This window comes from Anomaloglossus baeobatrachus, chromosome 10 (genome assembly GCF_048569485.1).
Source record: "Anomaloglossus baeobatrachus isolate aAnoBae1 chromosome 10, aAnoBae1.hap1, whole genome shotgun sequence".
In the NCBI taxonomy this organism is placed as follows: Eukaryota; Metazoa; Chordata; class Amphibia; order Anura; family Aromobatidae; genus Anomaloglossus; species Anomaloglossus baeobatrachus.
In genome coordinates this window covers 58,526,560-58,548,671 of record NC_134362.1, presented here as the reverse complement: position 1 = coordinate 58,548,671, position 22,112 = coordinate 58,526,560, and the positions used below count along the sequence as shown (strand labels likewise).

The 22,112-nt window shown below is 43.8% G+C and overlaps 1 protein-coding gene across 3 annotated transcripts in view; it reads right to left on the bottom strand.

Moving 5' to 3' along the window:
- The window catches only part of LOC142254941 (synaptotagmin-2-like), a 106,898-nt gene that overhangs the window by 13,616 nt on the left and 71,170 nt on the right, over positions 1–22,112 (bottom strand). For 2 of the 3 annotated variants that reach the window (XM_075326310.1, XM_075326311.1), the window contains exons 3-7: positions 15,890–15,961; positions 11,832–11,908; positions 9,052–9,219; positions 7,254–7,369; positions 2,214–2,603 (exon numbers count right to left, since the gene is read on the bottom strand). In XM_075326310.1, the coding sequence (XP_075182425.1) occupies positions 2,214–2,603; positions 7,254–7,369; positions 9,052–9,219; positions 11,832–11,847 (690 nt within the window). In that variant the 5' untranslated portion in view covers positions 11,848–11,908; positions 15,890–15,961. The remainder of the gene's footprint in view (positions 1–2,213; positions 2,604–7,253; positions 7,370–9,051; positions 9,220–11,831; positions 11,909–15,889; positions 15,962–22,112) is intronic. The other variant, XM_075326313.1, reaches the window with a different exon arrangement.

The window sequence follows — 22,112 nt, the reverse complement described above, 5'->3', positions numbered from 1 at the left end:
GTAAACATGCCAGTGATCAACCAATGAACTAAGCTTATACTTGTATGGCAGCCAATAAGTATGAGTTTTATGGTGATGTAAACGATCCAGAGGATGTGATGTAGATAATATAATAGTTATGTCTGACTGTGCAGGAACATGGTCTGGAGATACCACAGCTCCTGGCCAGGGAGGAAAGCAAAAAAAGTATGCAGACAGGACAGCAAGGGACTGCAGCTGATTTTTTTTGTGAGGTAAACATTTCACCTCCTGTTTGAAAACCGTCAGTGAAATGTTTTACCTCACAGAAAGGAGAAGCTGTGACCCCCATGCTGTCCTGGTCATATACTCACTTTTGCTTCCTCCTCTGGCCAGGAGCTGTCGCACTGTATGTACTGACCCTGTTTCTACATGGTCAGACAAAACCATTACACAGCTTATACAGAGCTCAGCATCCAGAGAACTGGTCGATCTGCAGCAGATAAAGGAGCTTGTCATCAAAACTGTAGCGAGCAGTTGTCACGCTATGAGCCCAAAAGGAGTCTGACGCACAACAAAAAAAACACCAAAACGCCACAAACAAACAGGGGGGAACACAATACAGCGGAGGTGTCTGCCGCTAGGGTGAGTTGTGAAGGGGTACCTCCTGAACTCACGTCAAGCTGACTCCTGAGCTCCCTAGCGTCCCTATACTGGTTCTTTCAACCTGTCGGCAAGCAAAATACCTTGGGCCCTCAGCTGGCCCTAAACTCACCCTGTCTAGTGAGTAGGCCGATGAGTACACTAGACTTGCCACTACAACAGGAAACACAAGGGAAGAAAAACAAACAGAGGAAATACCGCAACTCAAAAGGATACGGTTCGGCTTCTGGAACGGTTGAACACAGCTCCTTCCACCAAGGGAGCCAGTATACAAATGGATTTCTATCAACAGCAGGAATTGCTGGGTAACACCTCTATTTAAATCTGATAGGCATGGCTACAAAGTCATTTCAGCTGAAGCACTCGGCTAGAGACTGCTGGAGAAGCTGTCAGCAGAAAAACTGACATTAACCATTTAGGTACTAAAGGAAACAAAACCACATTTATCGCTAGGACAACCAATGGGGACGGGCACCACTTGGGGTAGGAGTAGCTGGAACCATCACACCAGAGCAGACTTTCCCGGGAACAGCTTGGGATAACATCTAGCACAGACAACTGGAGTTTAGTGTTCCTCTCTCTTCGTGGGACCCGTGGCTTGGAGCTGGAGGCTCGGTCCGGGTTCCGGATAGCAACCGAGGGACACTTCATTAGAAAGACTTCCGCAGGCAGCGGTGGTGACCGCCGACTATCTGGGATCGGCAGGAGCCCATCGTGGCAGAGATTGGTACTCTGGGGGGGGCGCCTGAACTACTTGTGAGTAAAGGACTTGGAACCGCAGCCCCTGCCTCTGCCTCTCATTTGCCGGCAACGTCGCCCAGCGCTGCAGCGCCAACCTGGACTACCACCATCCCCGTCCATCCTCCATCATCCTCCCCGGGGTAATCCCACTCCGCCTGTGGAGAACAACACCATCCGACTGCGAACTTCACCATCAGCCCCGGAGAGCAGCACCCACAACCGTGACAGCAGTCTAGTAAGTGATATATCACTGGAATTAGGATCTCTGCTCCTACATAATGCTACTCTCAGATCAGGTAGCAAAAATCTGGTGACAGATTCTCTTTAAATAAAAATGAATTGTAATCAAATAACATCCAAGTACTTTAGGAGTTTACAGATTATGACAACCTGTTCTCTAGAAATGGCTCCTTCGGAAAATAGCTGATGGTCCAGCTCCCTTAAGTTCTAGCACCATCCATAAATGGAGAAAAGCTGCATTACATGTAGGCAGTTCAGGTCAATGGAGGAGAATATAGAAGAGTGGTTTGGTTATGGACACCGCAAACCAGGGAGGCTAATATGAGATCAGTAGGAGTCAGTAAAAACATGCTTAAATAAAAGCAAAGCACATGGGCACAACGTGTTTCTGTAACGGTTTGTCCCCTTCATCAGGTGAATGGCACACTATGCAAAAGAGGGATAGGCTGGGCCAACAGGAGAGCCACTCTTCTTTATTAGAAGGTGCCATAAGCAGGGGGCAATCCTAAGCCCTAATGAGACATAACCTTAATTCTGCAAACTATTCAATTAAACATTTTAGTATGCTTTTTTTGTAATTTAGCTAAAGAAATATTTTTTAGATACTATACCTCAAGTTTTATACTTATGTTTGATAACGGGTAATCCTTTAGAAAAAATGAGAAATCTTCATCAAATACCGGATTTCTACTGTTTTTAACCACTTTGGTTTCACGGTCATGGATGACAGACTGGACTTCAGATTGTGGTTCATCAGATTTGGAGAAGACTCGAATCCTTACAAATGGATCTCTGCTGTATTCTGGAAGATCTGTGGCGTCAATGACGCTGAGTGTTAGGTTTGATTTCTTTTTATTATAATGAAGGTTAAACTTAAGCTTTCCTCTGGGCCCCTGAGGGCGTTCAGAGTCACTGCCCACATCATCAAGGCTTTCTGTGCTAGGAGGTGAAGGGGTTAAGTGTACTTCCAGTTTCTCCATCTCCTTCTGCATGAGTTGGATCTAGAAAATGAACAGGGAATTACAATTCATGATTCAATCAGATTTAAATCTAAAGGTACGCTCACACAAGTCTATGGGTGCGAGTGAAACATCGGACTGCACTCGGATGACATCCGAGCGCAGTGCGAACATCGCATCAGCTGACAATGGAGGAGATGGGGAGATTTATCCCTCTTTCTCCTCCATAGCTCCCGCCCTCTCCTCCGCAGCTGTGAACCGACGTATACTATTTGTCAATGCTATCGGAATCTATATTACTTTTTTTGAGATATGGTTGTGACAAATAAAACAAATTCTTCAGCCTTGATTAAATTTAACATTATCAAAAAAAGAAAAGATGAGAAATTTAATTCACAGGACCTTCGTCCAGTGGCCATATCAGTATTCCATGGCTGCCGGACAGGAGTGCTGCAAGCTGTCTCCTACTTGCCGGCATGCCAGGCTCCTTTTTTTATTTGTAGTCATGCCTGTATAATGCCAAAACAATAATATTGCACCAGGACTAAAATCAAAAGAGAAGATGTGATGCCGACAGGTAAGAGGCAGTTCACTGGGCTCCCATCCAGCAGCCACGGACTACTCGAATGGCTACTGGACCAGTGTCCTGCATTTCAATTTGCTTATCTATACTTAAAGGGTTTGTCTACTGCTGAAAAGGTTTATTGGAGAATGTTCTGAGCGAGTGATCATGAGTGCCAATGTGTTTGGGGAATATTGTGTATATGTGATGCTACCGCTAGGGAGCACACAAACTCAGGGAGGATGGAGTGCTCCTGAGTGCAGTCTAGCGCAAGACCACTAGAGGTCACTAGCACCAATGTAGGGAAGCAAGAGAGTGGTCAGTAAGCCTAAGGTCGGTGCTGGGAAGTCACGCCTATACAGAGGAGCAAGCAAAGCCAGAGTCAGGTGAGAGCAAAGGGTTGGAAAGCCAGAAGGTCACGTCAAGAGCCAGAAGGAAGAAGAGCCGAAGTCAGAGTTCACATCGAGGTCAGAAGCCGAGCAGACAAGTTAATATGGAGGAGGGAGCAGACAGGGGATTACAAGTGAAGAGCGGATACGGAGACAGAGGAAGTAACATAAGAGTGGATGAAACGGAGGTCAGAGGAGGGAGTACTTGGAAGCGGGACAAGATCAGAAACTCACGGGAACCAGGAAGTGCACACTACAAAGCAGGAACTATTACTGGCAGTGTGGCGCCCTGGACTAGCCAGGTCGTCACAGGTACTACAACACACACCCCCACCCTGAGACAGGCACATCAGCCAGACACAAAATCCTTGTTGCCTCCCTCCAGGGGCTGATGGCCACACCAGGTGGGGTGGAGCCAGGCGGTTGGCCCCACCCACTGAGGAGTTCACAGTCTTGGAGGCGGGAAAAGGAGAGTGTTCAGTTAGGGAAGTGAAGGAGAGAGGAGTAAACTGACCATGTCCGGGTGTGTGGCCCGGGCACTTAGAGCAAGGTTGGCAGACGGTGGTGGCCATCTGCAGGAGAGGCAGATCAACGCGGAACCGTAGGACCGGGGACGGGCGGTGGCCCACCGGTACCGAACCGGGGAGCGAAGTGAAGCCAGCACACACAGGCAGGGCCCTACAGACAACGACCAGGCTTGGAGTCGCCATTAGAGGTCAAATCCGTCAGTGACCGGAACCCCAGGGGTTTCCTAACAGCCAAGACCCGATTGAAGGCAACCGTCCGACCAGTAGAAGGAAATACAGCTACCGCCACAGCTAGAGTTCCAAGGGCCAGAGCCTGCGGGCAAAAGGGCTCCTCCGGCACATATACACGCTGGGGAGCGGGTTACCGGTGGGAATCCATCGGGACCGAACATACCAAAGGTGCAGGGAAAGGCAGCCACCACCAACCATCCGGGAAGAAGCTACAGCAGCCGGCTGCGGGACCCGTCCATCCAGCCGTTTGGTTTACCAGAGACTTTGCGTGCATCTGTTGCTGAGTGAGTACACCAGTGCCATCCAGCACCGCGCTGCGCTGTCCCTGCGACCCTGCACCTCACCAACCCTGCCTCCCTGTCACCTCACCGGGCCCCGGGACCACCAACCCCTACCCACGGAGGGGGAAAACAACATCCCAGCTGCTCCCCGCCATCGCTCCCGGGATCTCCGTCACCAGCAGCGTTGGTGCCCATCTTTACCACAACCCGTGGGTGCCGTCACGGACTAAATCCCCAAACCAAACCACCCCTTTCACTCACGGGCGAGGAGCGCTGCTCGAGTCCCCGGCTCGAGCCACCGAGCAGCAGCAGCAGCGCCGGACCCGAGCGTCAGCGTTAAGTCGAGCAGCGCCTCGCCGCCTGCGACAGCAGCGTTCAGAGAGAAACAACCCCAATAAAAAACAATGTGGGCCCAGAACAAGGCTGCACAGAATAAGCTCCTCCCAAATGACCTTAGTCCCGGAGGAAACTGAAAAAACGAAAACAAACACATACAGTGACTGTGCACGAGCAGAGCCATGAGAGATTCATGACAGTATATTGCTAGATAACTAAAGGTTGATTTTAGTTATGAAAAGGGTTGGAAGATGGCTTTGAGATACATATTGCATGGTTTAATATGTCTGGATACTACTATGTAATAAACAATATGTTCCAAGTAGGAATGAAGAACTGTTCCAAGTAGGTGAAGAACTGGAGGTCAACTAGAAGAGTGTTAAGAGTTGCTCTCGGAAGTTCTATTGTAAAAGGTCAGGGGGCTTAAGAAGAGGAAAATTCTCAGCACTTCCATCTGGGGAAGTAAAATTAGTTTTATTTCAATCTATGAAAACATCAAGGTAAAGAAGGAGGCATTAAGAAACTGATGTGTTTCTGGTGCACTAGGCAACCTTAATCTTAGTATCAGATACTATGATTAAGGGTACCTATTGCACCAGAAATTCGGAAGTTTTTTAATTCCCCCTTCTTCACCTCAATGTCTTCTTAGAGTGTCATAAATCTAATTTTACTTCACTGGATCTAAGTGGTGAAAATTATCCTGTTCTACAAGTCACGGCGCTCTACCAGCTGTTCTCAAGTGCCCACCAGCAACATCTCCTTCTGGCTTCATAGGATCATCAGGCATGGTGAACTTAATTTTCCTCCTGTTTCAAGTGGATTAAGACATTTAATCCATGGTTGGACCTCAGCTAGAAGCACTTCTGTGGCATTACCACATCTGTGATTTAGGGAACCACCACAGGTCTCTCGACCCAAACTCAACGACTTCATAGAAATATATGAGGCTGTGAAGTTTTGGACAGTAGACCATCAGCCAGATAGTGCATCATAGTCAATACTCAGACCGTAACGTGAATCTGTGAATGAGGCGTAACTATTCAGCTAGGGTCTACCTATAATGGAAATTCTACTGGACTAGTAAAAATGTGAATAGATTCTTAGTTTAGAAAGCGTTTGCCATTGATGGTAAAGCAATGCCCAACCAGAATGCAAAGGGATGTCAATACCATCTAAAAATTAAAGGGAACCTGTCAGATGCAATATGCACCCAGAGCCACGAGCAGTTCTGGGTGTATATTGCTAATCCCTGCCTAACTGTCCCTGTATACACTAGCATAGATAAAGAGATCTTTAGAAAAGGTATTTCTAAAGATCCTTTATGGTATGCTATTGAGGCCAGGGAGTAGTAACAAGGGTGTTAGTTCCCTTGGCTAGTTGCCCCCCTTAGCATGTTAGCACGCCCAAAGGGGTGTGCTAACATGCAAATGAATGTGCAGTGTCAGAGGCATGGTCGCTCTCACCTCTGCTGCCACCGCTGGTTTTCGGCTCAGTGTGCATGATCAGAACGTCCCCGGACTTCCGGTCATGTGCACTACACCAGTTTGAAGCTGGGACGCGTACACCCGGCTTCATAGTGTGCATGACTGGAAGTCTGGGACTTCTGATCATGTGCACTGAGCCGAAATCCAGCATCATGGGAGGTTGTAACAGTGAGTGGTGAGATCGACCATGCCTCTGACACTGAGCATTCATTAGCATGTTAGCAAGCCCACAGGGACGTGCTTACAAGCTAAGGGGGCTGACTAGCCAAGGAAAGTAACTCCCTTGCGACTAGTCGCTGGCCTCATTAGCATTTGATAAAAGAACTTTAGAAATACTTTTTCTAAAGATCTCTTTATCAGGGATTAGCAATATGCACCCAGAACTGCTCGTGGTTCTGGTGCATATTGAACCAATATTGAAGGGTTCCCTTTAAGCCCGCATGTTAAATTTCTCAAACCCTTGGTGCTCATTCAAATGAATGTCAATCCATATAAAACAGGTGTGGGCAGAGTCTCCGACTCATTAACACATTCCATTCACACATATGGATCAGCTGTGTCCTATGAGGCTATTGCATTTGGGTCAAGAGACTGTCCACTTATCACTCAGAAAGGCGTTCCAACATGGGAACCCTGCTCCATGAAAATCCTATGCCCCAAAATAGTAAAGGTGTTGTTCCATCCAGAATAAACAAAATTCTATGAATCGTTCGCAATGCCTACCCTTTTAAATTTTAAGCTGGTAAAATTTCACCTGCAGAAGAACTGCAGAGAAAAGCAGGACAGAAGAAGTTGCACCTCAGTTTTGGTAAATAAGGTCCTTTAGTTTAAATCATTGTTCAGGGGTGTGTATGTATTTAGCTTAAATACAAGTAAACTTGCCTTTGAGTCTTGTTCCTTTCGTGCAACCTCTAGAAAGCTGGGAGATAAACTTTTTACAAGAATGTTTCCTTCTGTTTTCTTTTCAACATTAGCACCACTGATTAACTTCTTGTCGCCTGCAAGAGTAAACAGAGCAAAAAAATATCAGTAATACAAAGACTTTGGCTTATTGACTGGTATTATGAGCAACATTTTACCCATTCATATTTTAACAAACCAAATGACTTAAGGTCCCAACACGCCCAGGAAGGGGCCAACAATATAAGACTTTATTACTGGAAAAGGGGCCCAGGATTAGGCACATTATACCAGGAAGAGGCCCCATAATTACAAGATGGGGAAAGTTACTACATGAAGGTGCCAATGATGCTGGGACATTATACAAGGAAGGGGCCGAGGATGTGGGACGCTATTACTGAAAGGGGAGCATGATCGGAGATATTATACCAGGAAGGGGTCAATATGGAGGATATTATCACTGTAAGGGACCCAGATTGTAGGAAATTATTACAGAAATTGTCCCAGGGTGGGGGATATTATTACTGGAAGGGGCTTAGGATGGGCGACATTATTACATGAAGCGACATAAAATTGGGGACATTATACAAGGAAGATGCTCAAGATGGAAGACATTATTACAAAAAGTGGTCTAAGATGGGGAACATTATACAAGGAAGGGGCCCAGAACACAGGACATTATTACTGGAAGGGGCCCAGTATGGGGGACATTATACCAAGAAGGGGCCCAGGATGGAGGAACTATTAAAGGAAGAGGCCCAGTGCAATATAGCAGGAAGAGCCCAGGATGGAGGGCATTATTATAAAAAGGGGACATTATTACAGGATGGGGCAAATTATTATTAAGGTGACTAAGATACTGGACATTTCTTACAGAAGGGGACCTATGATGGGGGACATTATTACATGATGAAGGACATGATTATAGGAAGGACCCAGGATGGGGGACAATATCATAGGAATAGGCCCAGGATGTGGGAAATTATTACCAGAATGGGTCCAGGATGGGGTGCATTATTATAAAATGGGTCCAAATGGGGGACATTATATCAGGAATGGGCCCAAGAGGAAGGATATTATCACAAGAAGGGGCCCAGGATGTGGGACATTATTACAGGACAAGGCTTAGGATGGAGGCGATTATACCAGTCAGAGGCTCTGGATGGAGAACATTATTATAGGAGGAGGATAGCATAGGAGATATTATTAAAGGAAGTGTCCAGGATGAGGGACATTATTACAGAAACAGCACATAATAATAGGATGAGGCATATTATTACAGGACGGTATCCAGAACGAATGGAGATTTCTTACAGAAGGGGGCCCATGATGGGGGACATAATTAAAGGAAGGGGTCTATGATGGGTGACATTATTACAGGAAGTGTTCCGTAATGAGGGACATGATTACAGACAGGACCCAGTATTGGGGACATTATAATAGGAAGTGGCCTATGATGGGGAATATTATTACTGGAAGGGCTTTTTGTATGGGACATTATTAAATTGGGCAAACACATATGTCTTTATAGAATCAAGGACGCTGCTAGGGTCTATACATCTGAACAATGGGCAAGTTTGGGTCCAGATGGAAGTTTTGTACCGGGACCCATAGTATACTCTATAAATGTCCCGTGAACCGGCTTTTGTCTCTCAAGCACTTTTTCTAGGAGTGCAACCCAGAATTTTTCCATATGTATAATTTCATTTTTCAGATCTTTTTTATTTGAAATTTTACCAGCATTTGTAACTTTTTTTCCTGATATGAATATCCTACTCACCTTTAACAACTGATGCAGCTTTATATGAGTAATACTGGCGCATTTTACATGCTAAAATTATGAGAGCAGCCAGAAACAAAGCTATAGCAAGTGCCAGAAGACAGTACTTCAAAGTATCTGAAATTGGCAGCTGAATCTGGAGAGCTACATGTCGGAAGCTCATATTCTCTAGGAGACAAAAAAAAACAATGCATTAAATAAAGCGTATACCATACTGGGGAACCTTTTTGAGACAACTACCCAAATCTTATTAAGGCCTCCGACACACATCCGTGCCGCTGGCACGTGTTTGGTCCGTGTTTGCACGTACCGGCGGCACGGATAAACGTACACCAATGCTACCCTGTGGTAGCAGGCACACACACGTCAAACCGCACGGAACGTGTGTCCGTGTGCGTTTGTACGTGTGTGCGTTTTTCTACACGGTGACATGTCCACGTTTTCTCCAGCAGCACGGGTGTCACATTGCCCGCACCCGTACCACACGGATGTAGTGTGGATGCGGTCCCATGTGACACGTGCCGGAGAAAACACATGTGTCAATGAAAAAAAAAAAAAAAACATTTACTCACCTTTTCCTGCCCTCCGGTCTCTGCCGCTGCTGCAACTTGCTGCCGACCGCCGCTCATTATGCTCATTTAATATTCACTTCACTGCGGCCGGCAGCAGCGGGGAGTCGGGAGGGCTGGAGACGGAAGATCAGCACCACGGACAGCAGCGCGGACCGCGTGAGTATGCAAATTACCGGTTCTACGTGTGCTATCGCGGATAGCACACGGAGAACACACGTGGACCGCACGTACCCGAGACACGTACTTACCACACGCAACACGCAGGGTAAATATGTGTCTCGCGGCACGTGCGTGTTTTTAACGGAAGTGTGTTTCAGGCCTAAGAGATGGTCTTCTACAGTAGTGGTCCTCTCACAGTGAAGGCTGATGTACGAAAAAGATGGGTGAACCGAAAATCTGTGCATTGGCGGAGCTCTCTAGTAGTGGTCTTTTGGAAAGAAACAACTTCTGTGGATGTCACCAGGGAAGTGGTCATCAGACAATAACCTTGAATTTATATCAAGTGATAAGGTTAAATATTTTGTTTTAATATTTTTTTACATTTTCCATATCAATAATAGCTATATCTGAAATTCCCTCTGTAGCCATCACTTTATAACATATGTTGGGCACATTAGGGGCAGGGGCAGCAATTAAGACATTAGTGTTGCCCATTCCCCAGTTCCAGGGGATAAACATTTAAAGTGAGGTTTTTAAGAATATTGGTGCCCATATCGGCTCAATTTGTCAACTTCATTACATGATATTTAACATAAGCTGGTCAATATGTCAGTCCTAGACAAACCCTTTAATATTTAGAAATTGTATAGGCCCCTGTGAATAATAGCATATCCTTCTCATTAAAGGGTTATTCTCAAGTTGTCTCTTCAGTAGCAGACTTGCTTTTCCTTCCTGGTTTCTGGAAAGGCGGGTTTCCCTCCTTGAGTGAAAGCTCTGGTGAATAGCAGAGCTGTAATATTAACTATAAACCTCAGCACAAGTTCTGCTGTAACACATTTAGCCATCAGGGGGCGGGGGAAGAAGTGAATATGTATGAAGGTAAATGAATGGCACTGGAAGTTGAATGGGCAGCCCCAGAAGCAGTTACAGCCGTGCCAGAGACCAGTAAGTATAGCACAACTGCTTTATTCTTATTTTCTTTATTTTTCCTTACTGCCCGAATTACTCAGAGTTACCTGAGAACTCTGGGCCAGACGCTCGGGTACTTTTGAACTTGCGAGGATTACAACTTTTGCAGTCTAGGTCTGCCCATCAAAAATCTCCAGCAAGAATGAAGAAAAATGTCCTATATTGCTCCATGTGTGTTAAATAACTGCCAGCCTGGCCGGGGTCTTTTTGTTTTGTTTTTTTATATATGGTGTAATTAAGGATTTCTTTATCTCCATTCTTCCTGGAGATTGCTGTATTTCATTGATGTTTTAGGCTATGTGCCCACGCTGCGGAAAATGCGCGGATTTTGCCGCGGATTTCTCGCGGAAAAGCCGCGGATTTCCCGAAAATCTGCAGCAGCGGCACTTCCCAGCCATTTCTATGGCATTTTGGAAATGCTGTGCCCATGCTGCGGATTTTTCCGCGGCGGATTTCGTGCGGATTTTGATCCGGAAAAATCTGCAACATGTCAATTATTGTTGCGGATTTTCATCCGGATTTTGGCTTTAAAATTGGGAAAAAAAAAAATCCGCACCAAAATCCGCATCAAATCCGCGGCAATTCCGCGGTAAATCCGCGGCAAATCTGCACCTTTGAAAAGGTGCGGATTTTGCAGGAAAGCCGCGGATTTTGATGCAGAAAAATCTGCAGCTACATTCTCCCGTGGACACATAGCCTTATAAGAGCATCTTGTCAAGAGCTGAGAGGGAGGGGCATGGAGGTGATCAGATAACTGTTGTACAGACATCAATGGGTTGAAGAGAGGTGGCGAGAATGTATGTAATCTCAGCCAGAGTCTGGGCAGGACTGGTGGACTAGTACCATTGAAACCAGCTGTGGACTATGAAAGATTAAAGCTATCGTTGCAGGAGAATGACAGCAGATAGAAAAAGCAAGTCAAATGCAAACTTGCTTATTTTATGATGTCTAATGAAAGCAATTTAATAACTTGAGAATACCCCTTTAACTGCTCTAGGCATGCTACAGAATTATCTCTATAAAAACAAATACTGGTGGTTTTTGTTATCATCATGTTTTAAAAAATGAATTGTAGATTACCAAATGCACTGCACATTCTGGATACGGGTTAAAAGTTTATGGTTTAGATGGTAATTTTCCACCATGCCATCTTATGCCTGAAAAAGAAGAGGTGTGTTTTTTAATAAGCAAAATATGTTTATGGCCACTAAAACGTATCTAGAAATATATATATATATATATATATATATATATATATACATACAGTGCTGGCCAAAAGTATTGGCACCCCTGCAATTCTGTCAGAGAATACTCAGTTTCTTCTTGAAAATGATTGCAATCACAACTTCTGTGGTATTATTATCTTCATTTATTTTGCTTGCAATGAAAATACACAAAAGAGAATGAAACAAAAATCTAATCATTGATCATTTCACACAAAACTCCAAAAATGGGCCAGACAAAAGTATTGGCACCCTTAGCCTAATACTTGGTTGCACAACCTTTAGCCAAAATAACTGCAAACAACCGCTTCCGGTAACCATCAATGAGTTTCTTACAATGCTCTGCTGGAATTTTAGACCATTCTTCTTTGTTAAACTGCTCCAGGTCCCTGAGATGTGAAGGGTGCCTTTTCCAAACTGCCAATAGACCGAAAACTGATTACTCTAAAAACAATTTTTATTTATAAACATTAAAATTATAAGTTCAAGCTATATCTCATTGTATGTAGCTATATCGGTCAGTGAACACACATCCAGTCGTGCAGAGCTAGATATACTCTAAGGGGATATCAGACTAGGGAGATTAAGGATAGCCCAGTTAGGTTCTTTTTGATAGAAATCGTAATATCAACTAAGATGTTAAAAAATGGCCAGGTCATAGATCCCTAGTCCTTCACCTTTCTGGCCGCGGAGGTAAACACCATAATGTTTCGGGCGCCCCCGCTCCTCGTCGGCTATCCCTAGTAGGGCCTAGAACTGCCTGTGTGTCAATAATTGACCTAAAGCCCAGAAAGTGTGGTTAGTGCTGAAGTCAGGATTATTCAATCACACTAGGTGCATAGTCAATATGCTAATTAGTATTAAATATATTAGTTGGTCATAGGGGAAATCCCCATACAGAGTAGTTGTAAAAAATGCTCCCCTCAGATGCACTCTAATGGGTGAGAGGGAGTACACAGGTAGCTGTCAAAAATCCGTTACCCATTGCAGATGACCAACTGCATTAAAGTGGACCTGTAAGAATTAAATCCCAGTAGGGTACACTTATCTTGCTGGAGAACACCTCACAGAAGATTCCTGACGCGTTTCCCCCACTTTGTTCGGGGTTCATCAGGGGATGTTACCATCTCATGACAATGCACATAATCCAGGTCACCTTTAAGTTTTCAGTGTCCTGCCAAAGGATCCCTCAGAGAACTGTAAATGGTAGTCAGATGGTCCTCCTGTCAATGCAGAATGGACCTCAGCACCTCACCCTGTCAGTATCAGGCTGAATAGGATCCGCCATCTCCAAACTGCCATTTTAAGATCTCCCCACAGGTGTTCTATGGGATTCAGGTCTGGACTCATTGCTGGACACTTTAGTAGTCCCCAGTGCTTTCTATCAAACCATTTTCTAGTGCTTTTTGAAGTGTGTTTTGGGTCATTGTTCTGCTGGAAGACCCATGACCTCTGAGGAAGACCCAGCTTTCTCACACTGGGCCCTACATTATGCTGCAAAATTTGTTGGTACTCTTCAGACTTCATAATGCCATTCACACGGTCAAGCAGTCCAGTGCCAGAGGCAGCAAAGCAACCCCAAAATATCAGGGAACCTCCGCCATGTTTGACTGTAGGGACCGTGTTCTTTTCTTTGAATGCTTCTTTTATTTTCCTGTAAACTCTATGTTGATGGCTTTTCCCAAAAAGCTCTACTTTTGTCTCATCTGACCAGAGAACATTCTTCCAAAACGTTTTAAGCTTTCTCAGGTAAGTTTTGGCAAACTCCAGCCTGGCTTTTTTATGTCTCGGGGTATGAAGTGGGGTCTTCCTGGGTATCCTACCATACAGTCCCTTTTTATTAAGACGACGACGGATAGTACGGGTTGACACTGTTGTACCCTCGGACTGCAGGGCAGCTTGAACTTGTTTGGATTTAAGTCAAGGTTCTTTATCCACCATCCGCACAATCTTGCGTGGAAATCTCTCGTCAATTTTTCTTTTCCTTCCACATCTAGGGAGGTTAGCCACAGTGCCATGGGCTTTAAACTTCTTGATGACACTGCGCACCGTAGACACAGGAACTTTCAGGTCTTTGGAGATGGACTTGTAGCCTTGAGATTGCTCATGCTTCCTCATAATTTGGATTCTCAAGTCCTCAGACAGTTCTTTGGTCTTCTTTCTTTTCTCCATGCTCAATGTGGTACACACAAGGACACAGGACAGAGGTTGAGTCAACTTTAATCCATGTCAACTGGCTGCAAGTGTGATTTAGTTATTGCCAGCACCTGTTAGGTGCCACAGGTAAGTTACAGGTGCTGTTAATTACACAAATTAGAGAAGCATCACATGATTTTTCAAACAGTGCCAATACTTTTGTCCACCCCCTTTTTTATGTTTAGTGTGGAATTATATCCAATTTGCCTTTATGACAAATTATTTTTTTTTTTTTCATTGAAGACAAATTAAATGAAGATAATAATACCAAAGAATTTGTGATTGCCATCATTTTCAGGAAGAAACTGTGTATTATCTGACAGAATTGCAGGGGTGCCAATACTTTTGGCCAGCACTATATATATAACACACCCTAAATTATTTATATGTACATGTATCTCTTACAAATACAAGTTCAGCACTACCTTTACATGGCCGTTCTGTTCCTTCGTTACTGAGAATTGATATGTAATGAGACTGAGTAATTCTGATAGATCTGAAGCTTCTGTCACTCCAGCTTTTTTCCACCGTCCAGTGGCATCTCTTCTTTCCTTGGCTGACGACTCCTTTGTCTGAAGTCACACAGTATAGATGATGTCAGCCAATCAGGAGAAGGCAGCACTTTGAGAAGAATAGAGCTGGAGTGACAGAGGCTTCAGATCTACAAATAGCTCCTCAGCCTCATTTGCATGTCATTTCAACTACCGATTTCTCATGAATAGACTAGTCATTAAAGGAGCTATATGCACAAAGACTCTGAACAAAAATATAAACATAACACCTTTGTTTTTTGCTCCCATTTTTTCATGAGCTGAACTTGAAGATCTAACACTTTTTCCATGTACACAAAAGGCCTTTTTCTCTCAAATATTGTTCCCAAATGTGTGTATTTCTGTGTTAGTGAGCGCTTCTCCTTTGCCAAGATAATCCATCCACCTGTCATAAGTGTATCCTGTTCGGGGGAGACCCCGGGTAAATCTGGTATCAGAAGGTCGCCTTGCCCCTGGCAGGTTCACTGCTGTTATTTGATAACATCTCCTTGCTTGACGTGCTATAAGGGTTAAGCACCCTTTCCTGTCTGGTTGCTGGCTGTAGCTTCCAATCTCAGGTGCGGCTCTTTGATCTCACTCCCCTTCAATATTTAAGTCGTGATCTGATCACTTGATGCCTGTGATAGAAACTGAATCCTCATTTCTATGTGGTCCTCATTGGAAAGAGCCTGCTCTGGAAGAAGTCTGTTGTGTTGTGTGTAGCTGTGGTGTTTGCTCACTGAAGCCGCCTGGAGTGTTTTTCCTTTGCATGTTTATTTCCCCTGCTTGTATTCGTACCCTAGTGTTTCTGTATTGTAGTGGCGAGTGTAGTGATCTCGTCGGCCTGTTCACTAGCCAGGGTAAGTGTAGGGGCAGATGAGGGCCTAAGGTATCCAGCTCGGCAACAGGTTACTAGGGAGCTCTGGAGTCATCTTGAGATGAGTTTAGGCGATGTCCTCTCATCCCTCTCCCTAGTGGCAGGGACCTCCGTATTATCATAACCCCTGTGTTCCCTGTGTCTTGTAACATCTTCTGTGTGTTTACCAGGTACTAGGTAAACCCTACTAGTCACATGCGTGACACCACCTCACAGGTGGGGCATATCAAGATGCTGATTAGACATAGTTTTTAGGCTAATTGCCTTCTTGAATGTGAAGACATTTCTTATATTACTGATTAATATAAATACCTTATATATAGAATTCATTCCTTTTTTAGTTCATGAGAAGTGCCAAGCAAATACTCCTTCTAATCCCCGCAGCTATGAATAAAACAAAGCAGAATAAGCACAGAATAAAAAATTGCATTCTGTAGGGCTAAACGGCAACTTTGGCCCACCCAGCACCAAATCAGTTGTAGCTTAGAGAATCCGCTTCTCCTGTGAGAAACATGTCAGACATTTTCCTATCTATCCTATGATGTATAATGTACCATTTTGCCTCATAAAAGAACTGTTCTCAGTGCTTTTAGGAAGAGTTTTGTTGCATGGGATAGCACCCCATATGGAACAGAAGTGATTACAAAAAGGCGTAAAACTGTGTCTGTATAAAATTTGGGTGGATTTACAAGCTAACCAATGAATCAACGAAGAAAATGTGACCTTGATCTAAGAGTTTTTCTGACTTACCATGGGGATAAAAGATATACGGTACTCAATCTGAGATTCCGCTCCCCTCCCCAGCACTGCGGATCTGATGGTCCCGATGTCATCAGACACTTGAGTGCTGTGGCTACAGATTACCAGGAGAAGGGTGGCCGGATGTCATCATGTCTGGTCTGCTGGAGACCATTGGAATAGTACCGGTGGAGTGGGGAGCAAATTTCGTGCTTGACTATCTTATTTTCTTCTATTTTCCTCATTACTTGAGTTGTCAGTTTTTATCACGCAAGAAAATGTCTTTAAAAGAACAGACATTTGTTTTATAAGCATCATACTATACGGTATATTGCTTTATAGAGAAGGAAAAAAATGGGTGATTTGTGCAAGTGGGGTATGTCCTCCACTGTTCCTTCTTTACTATGCCAAATTGCAGACAGGCATATGAGACAAGGGTGGACATATTATTGGTGCAACCTGTGTGGCCGCTTAAAGGCCCAAGAGGTAGGAAGGCCCATTTCTACCTCCAAAGCAGGTACAATTGTGCATTTTTATGTGCTACAGTCATATGAAAAAGTTTGGGCACCCCTATTAATGTTCACCTTTTTTCTTTATAACAATTTGGGTTTTTGCAACAGCTATTTCAGTTTCATATATCTAATAACTGATGGACTGAGTAATATTTCTGGATTGAGATGAGGTTTATTGTGCTAACAGAAAATGTGCAATCCGCATTTAAACAAAATTTGACCGGTGCAAAAGTATGGGCACCCTTATCAATTTCTTGATTTGAACACTCCTAACTACTTTTTACTGACTTACTAAATCACTAAATTGGTTTTGTAACCTCATTGAGCTTTGAACTTCATAGGCAGGTGTATGATGTATCCAATCATGAGAAAAGGTATTTAAGGTGGCCACTTGCAAGTTGTTCTCCTATTAGACTCTCCTCAAAACAACTCTCAAATGATCTGAAAACAAAGATTATTCAACATAGTTGTTCAGGGGAAGGATACAAAAAGTTGTCCCTGAGATTTAAACTGTCACTTTCCACTGTGAGGAACATAGTAAGGAAATGGAAGAGCACAGGTACAGTTCTTGTTAAGCCCAGACGTGGCAGGCCAAGAAAAATATCAGAAAGGCAGAGAAGAAGAATGGTGAGAACAGTCAAGGAAAATCCACAGACCACCTCCAAAGACCTGCAGCATCATCTTGCTGCAGATGGTGTCAATGTGCATTGGTCAACAATACAGCGCATGTTGCACAAGGAGAAGCTGTATGGGAGAGTGATGCAAAAGAAGCCGTTTCTGCAAGCACGCCACAAACAGAGTCGCCTGAGGTATGCATAAGCACATTTGGACAAGCCAGTTACATTTTGGAAGAAGGTCCTGTGGACTGATGAAACAAAGATTGAGTTGTTTGGTCATACAAAAAGGCGTTATGCATAGAGGCAAAAAAAACCACGGCATTCCAAGAAAAGCACTTGCTACCCACAGTAAAATTTTTTGGAGGTTCCATCATGCTTTGGGCCTGTGTGGCCAATTCCGTCACCGGGAATCTTGTTAAAGTTGAGGGTCGCATGGATTCAACTCAGTATCAGCAGATTCTTGACAATAATGTGCAAGAATCAGTGACGAAGTTGAAGTTACACAGGGGATGGATATTTCAGCAAGAGAATGATCCAAAACACCGCTCCAAATCAGCTCAGGTATTCATGCAGAGGAACAATTACAATGTTCTGGAATGGCCATCCCAGTCCCCAGACCTGAATATCATTGAAAATCTGTGGGATGATTTGAAGTGGGCTGTCCATGCTCAGCGACCATCAAACTTAACTGAACTGGAATTGTTTTGTAAACAGGAATGGTCAAATATACCTTTATCCAGGATCCAGGAACTCATTAAAAGCTACAGAAGCGACTAGAGGCTGTTATTTTTGCAAAAGGAGGATCTACAAAATATTAATGTCACTTTTATGTTGAGGTGCCCATACTTTTGCACTGGTCAAATTTTGTTTAAATGCGGATTGCACATTTTTTTTAGTACAATAAACCTCATTTCAATCCAGAAATATTACTCAGTCCATCAGTTATTAGATATATGAAACTGAAATAGCTGTTGCAAAAACCCAAATTGTTATAAAGAAAAAAGGTTGACATTAATAGGGGTGCCAAACTTTTTCATATGACTGTATTGGACTGAAAAGGGCCCATATACTGTTTTTCTATCTGTATCTGCCAGTGACATGAGAGGTGAGCTTTCTGTGATGCTAGTCACTACTTACGGATAGTACAAGCAGTAGAATAGCCATCAAAGTCGTGGTCTGGTAACAGTAGGACACATATGGACACAGGGACTACACAGATGTGAAGGCAGGTCACGATCCGAGGGTCAGAATTCCGGGAAGGCACATAATGGATTCAGGGAATAAACTGAGACGTGGTCAGGTAACAGTCTGAGATCAAAAGCCAAGTGGTCGCAACTGGGAGTGGGCAGAGAGGAATCAAACAATAGTTTGGGGTCAAGACACAAAAATCAGAACACATGCAGGAACACAACACAGGCCAACAGCACAACAACAAAACCAGATAGTACTACTGGTAATGTTCAGTAAAGAGGCAGAGCAATTACCCAGAAGAAGAAACACCTGAGAAATCAGCCCCTTCCAGAACCAACATGGAAGTCTGCGCAGTCAATCAACCTGCCAGCCCAAGAAAACACAGCAGAGCATGTCCTAGTTCTGCAAGATGCTTTGCATAAAGGAACTTGTGACACTTTCATTTCAACTGGACAGTAGGTGGATAAGTGCAATGCATTCTGGAAAGTGAGAAAAAGGAACATCCAGCTCTTAGGCCACGTGCACGCTGAGTATTTGGTGAGGTTTTTTTACCTCCATATTTTAAAGGCAAAATAAGGAGTGGAACAATCACATGAAAAGTTTAATAGAAACACGGGCACCACTTGTGTATTTTTTAACCACTCCTTGTTTTGGTTTACAAATACTGAGATAAAAAAAAATCACCAAATACTCAATGTGTGCACGTGGCCTTACATTGCTGGCAGAATGCGGATGAAGAGGAACCCGCCACTCAAAAACACTGGGAGGCAAGTTACAGAGCATCAGAATCTGGACAGTTTCTGAACAAGTTAGACTGGTATGTTCACCAAAAGCAATTTTAACCATTTGGGACAAAAAAAACAGCAATACCGCACTCTGGTGTGTGTCAAATGACATCTACGGTATGTTTTCAGTTATTCTCTGATGAAAATACTTGTCTGCATAATGTACTCGCCTCCAACAAGGATCTAGAGATCAGTCATGAGAGCATACCAGGTTTGTTTGCTTTTCAATAGAGGAATTAAACAAAGTGTTTGCTTTAAAGAGGTGTACAAAAAGTCTAAGCCTTGTAAGGGCAGCTTAGCACATGAAGTATGAGTATCTAGTATTATGTTTTACACAAGTACAAGGAAAGACATGGATATTAACAGGCACCAGATATTCCACTTCTGGTTTGTGAAAGACAATATGGAATATTTGCTGAATAAACAACATTTAATACTGAAAAGCTAAGAAATCTAATAGACCACTTAGATTTATTTTACACCATGAGATCTGTACCACTAAGAAAGAGTGTGGAGGAAAAAACAAGACGTGGTTGTGTGACCACAATGAGTTTTTGGGGAGTTTTTGATGCTGTGTATTTGTATGTAAGAGGTGAACAATAGAAGTTGCGCTCCTGCCCATGAAGATATCAATCTCTTCAATGTATTGTCATTTCTTATAGTGTGAATAATGTATTGTGTCTTTTGTAAATATTGTGTTATGTGACATGTATTGTAATCGGATGTTCCTGTACCATGTAAAGTATAATGCATGGTGTGTGGGTTGAGATAGAATAATATATAATGTAGGACGTGATAGTGCAAGGTATAGGAATGTATATGATATAGTAGTATTAAGTAATGTTTGTGTATTAGATGATGATGCATAATGTAGGTAAAAGGTTAAATCTGCCAAGCAACAGACTGCAGGGACAGAAAAAGTTAAGTATTAGGACTAGCCCACCCTTGGAAGGGTCAGCTGACAGGGAAAGGGTGGTTCATCATACAGTAGAAAGAGTCAGTGAAGGCCTAGTGAGTGAACATGACAGACGTATAGTCGGTCAGTCACGAAGGTCACATAAAGTGTATAGTTAATGGCAACGGAGCAAAGGAGACAGAAGGAAGATGGTGTTATTCTCAAGAGAGGCTGTAGATACAGGGTGAGAACAGCATTGTAACTAGAGGTCGATTCACAGATGGAGAGGCTCCAGGTCATAGGAGCTGGAGGACGTATTCCTTACATCAAGGCCCCTAAACTATAAAATACTGGTTATTCTACTGGTGCGAGACTCTAGGGGTCAGGCCCCTTAACTGTTAAGGTACTGGGTTAATCTCAACTGGAGTTTGACATAGTCAACCAATCAAGCAGAATCCCATTAGACATCCAGTTGTGCACAGCTTTGCTCCAGGTATTATGCCGCCTTTGAGGACGCTGGATATGGGACTACAGAAAGGAAAGGTGACTGACGGTGTGCACTTTAACGCTGGACTGTGTTGCATTGGGACTCATTAGCTCAGATAGATCACGCAACCCAGTGGGAAGTTGAACTGTGTCTGTTAATGCAAAGTGAATATTTGGAAGAAGTGTGTGCCTGCTATCTGGAGGAGTGTGAAGTTGTGAACGACAATGAGCCAGCCAGGAAAGAGTTGAGGTTTAAAGTGAACAGTTAGTCACCTTGTGCTTGTGAGTCATCATCCGGTCCTGGTCAGCCAACACCAGCGGATGTATGCTGCCTGCAGGGGTTCCTAGCCCACATGGCCAAAGCCCGCACAGGCAGCAAGGATAAGATAATTCACGTAGCGTAGAGGCGTCTGGAGTAAATTCCCTCTGTGGCGCAGTTACTAAAGTTAAACGCCCGGGATTGTAAAGGAGCTGAGGAGCTAGTGCCAAGAGATGAAGGGAAGCAGAGACGTGAACAGCAGAGCAGGCTTCTGACCCTCATAGCTGTCGAATTACCTGTGAGTGAACTGCCCCTGACCAAGTAGAAGATCATAACCAACGCCAGTAGAAGACCATGACCAAAACCAGAAGAAGACTGTGACCAGATCCGAAAAAGACCCAGGAGCCAATCTGGCTGTAGCACAGGACTGTTGCTGTGGGCAGTTCCTTCCGGACTTGACATACACTAGGCGAAAAGGTTGGTTGATAAAGTTGGAATTGTGGCGTATCAGGTTGTGCCAGTCCTGTTAGGCCCATGTGTGGATATATCGAATTGTTTATATAAGGGGGTATTGTGAGAAGAGTGGGAGTGACACCGACGTTTCCCTGACACAGAGAGATCAGGATTGAGTTAACGTTAGTAATACCTATAATCTGGTGTCTTAAGTAACTGAAAATAAAAATATTGTATTTATACTTTGTAAACTACTGACTGTGTATTCATCTGTCTTCTGATAATCAACTGTAGTTTTCCTTGATCACTGCTTATACTCGTTGTTGATTCGCCACTGAGTCTCTATAACTGTGCCGTTGCATTCTCGAAACCTATTCACAACTGTATCAATAAAGTTTTGTCAAGGCTAAATACTAGAAAGTATAAAAAACAAAGTGGCTTTGTTTAAAGCAGGCCACGTCAAGAAGAGACAAAAACCGCAGCGTTAAACAAAAGTGATAAAAACGCAAATAACCTAATTTACATAATAATTGCAGGAAATTCTGCAACATCAAAACTCACCAAAAGCTCATCATGGAAACTTTGCCCTAGGCCACGTG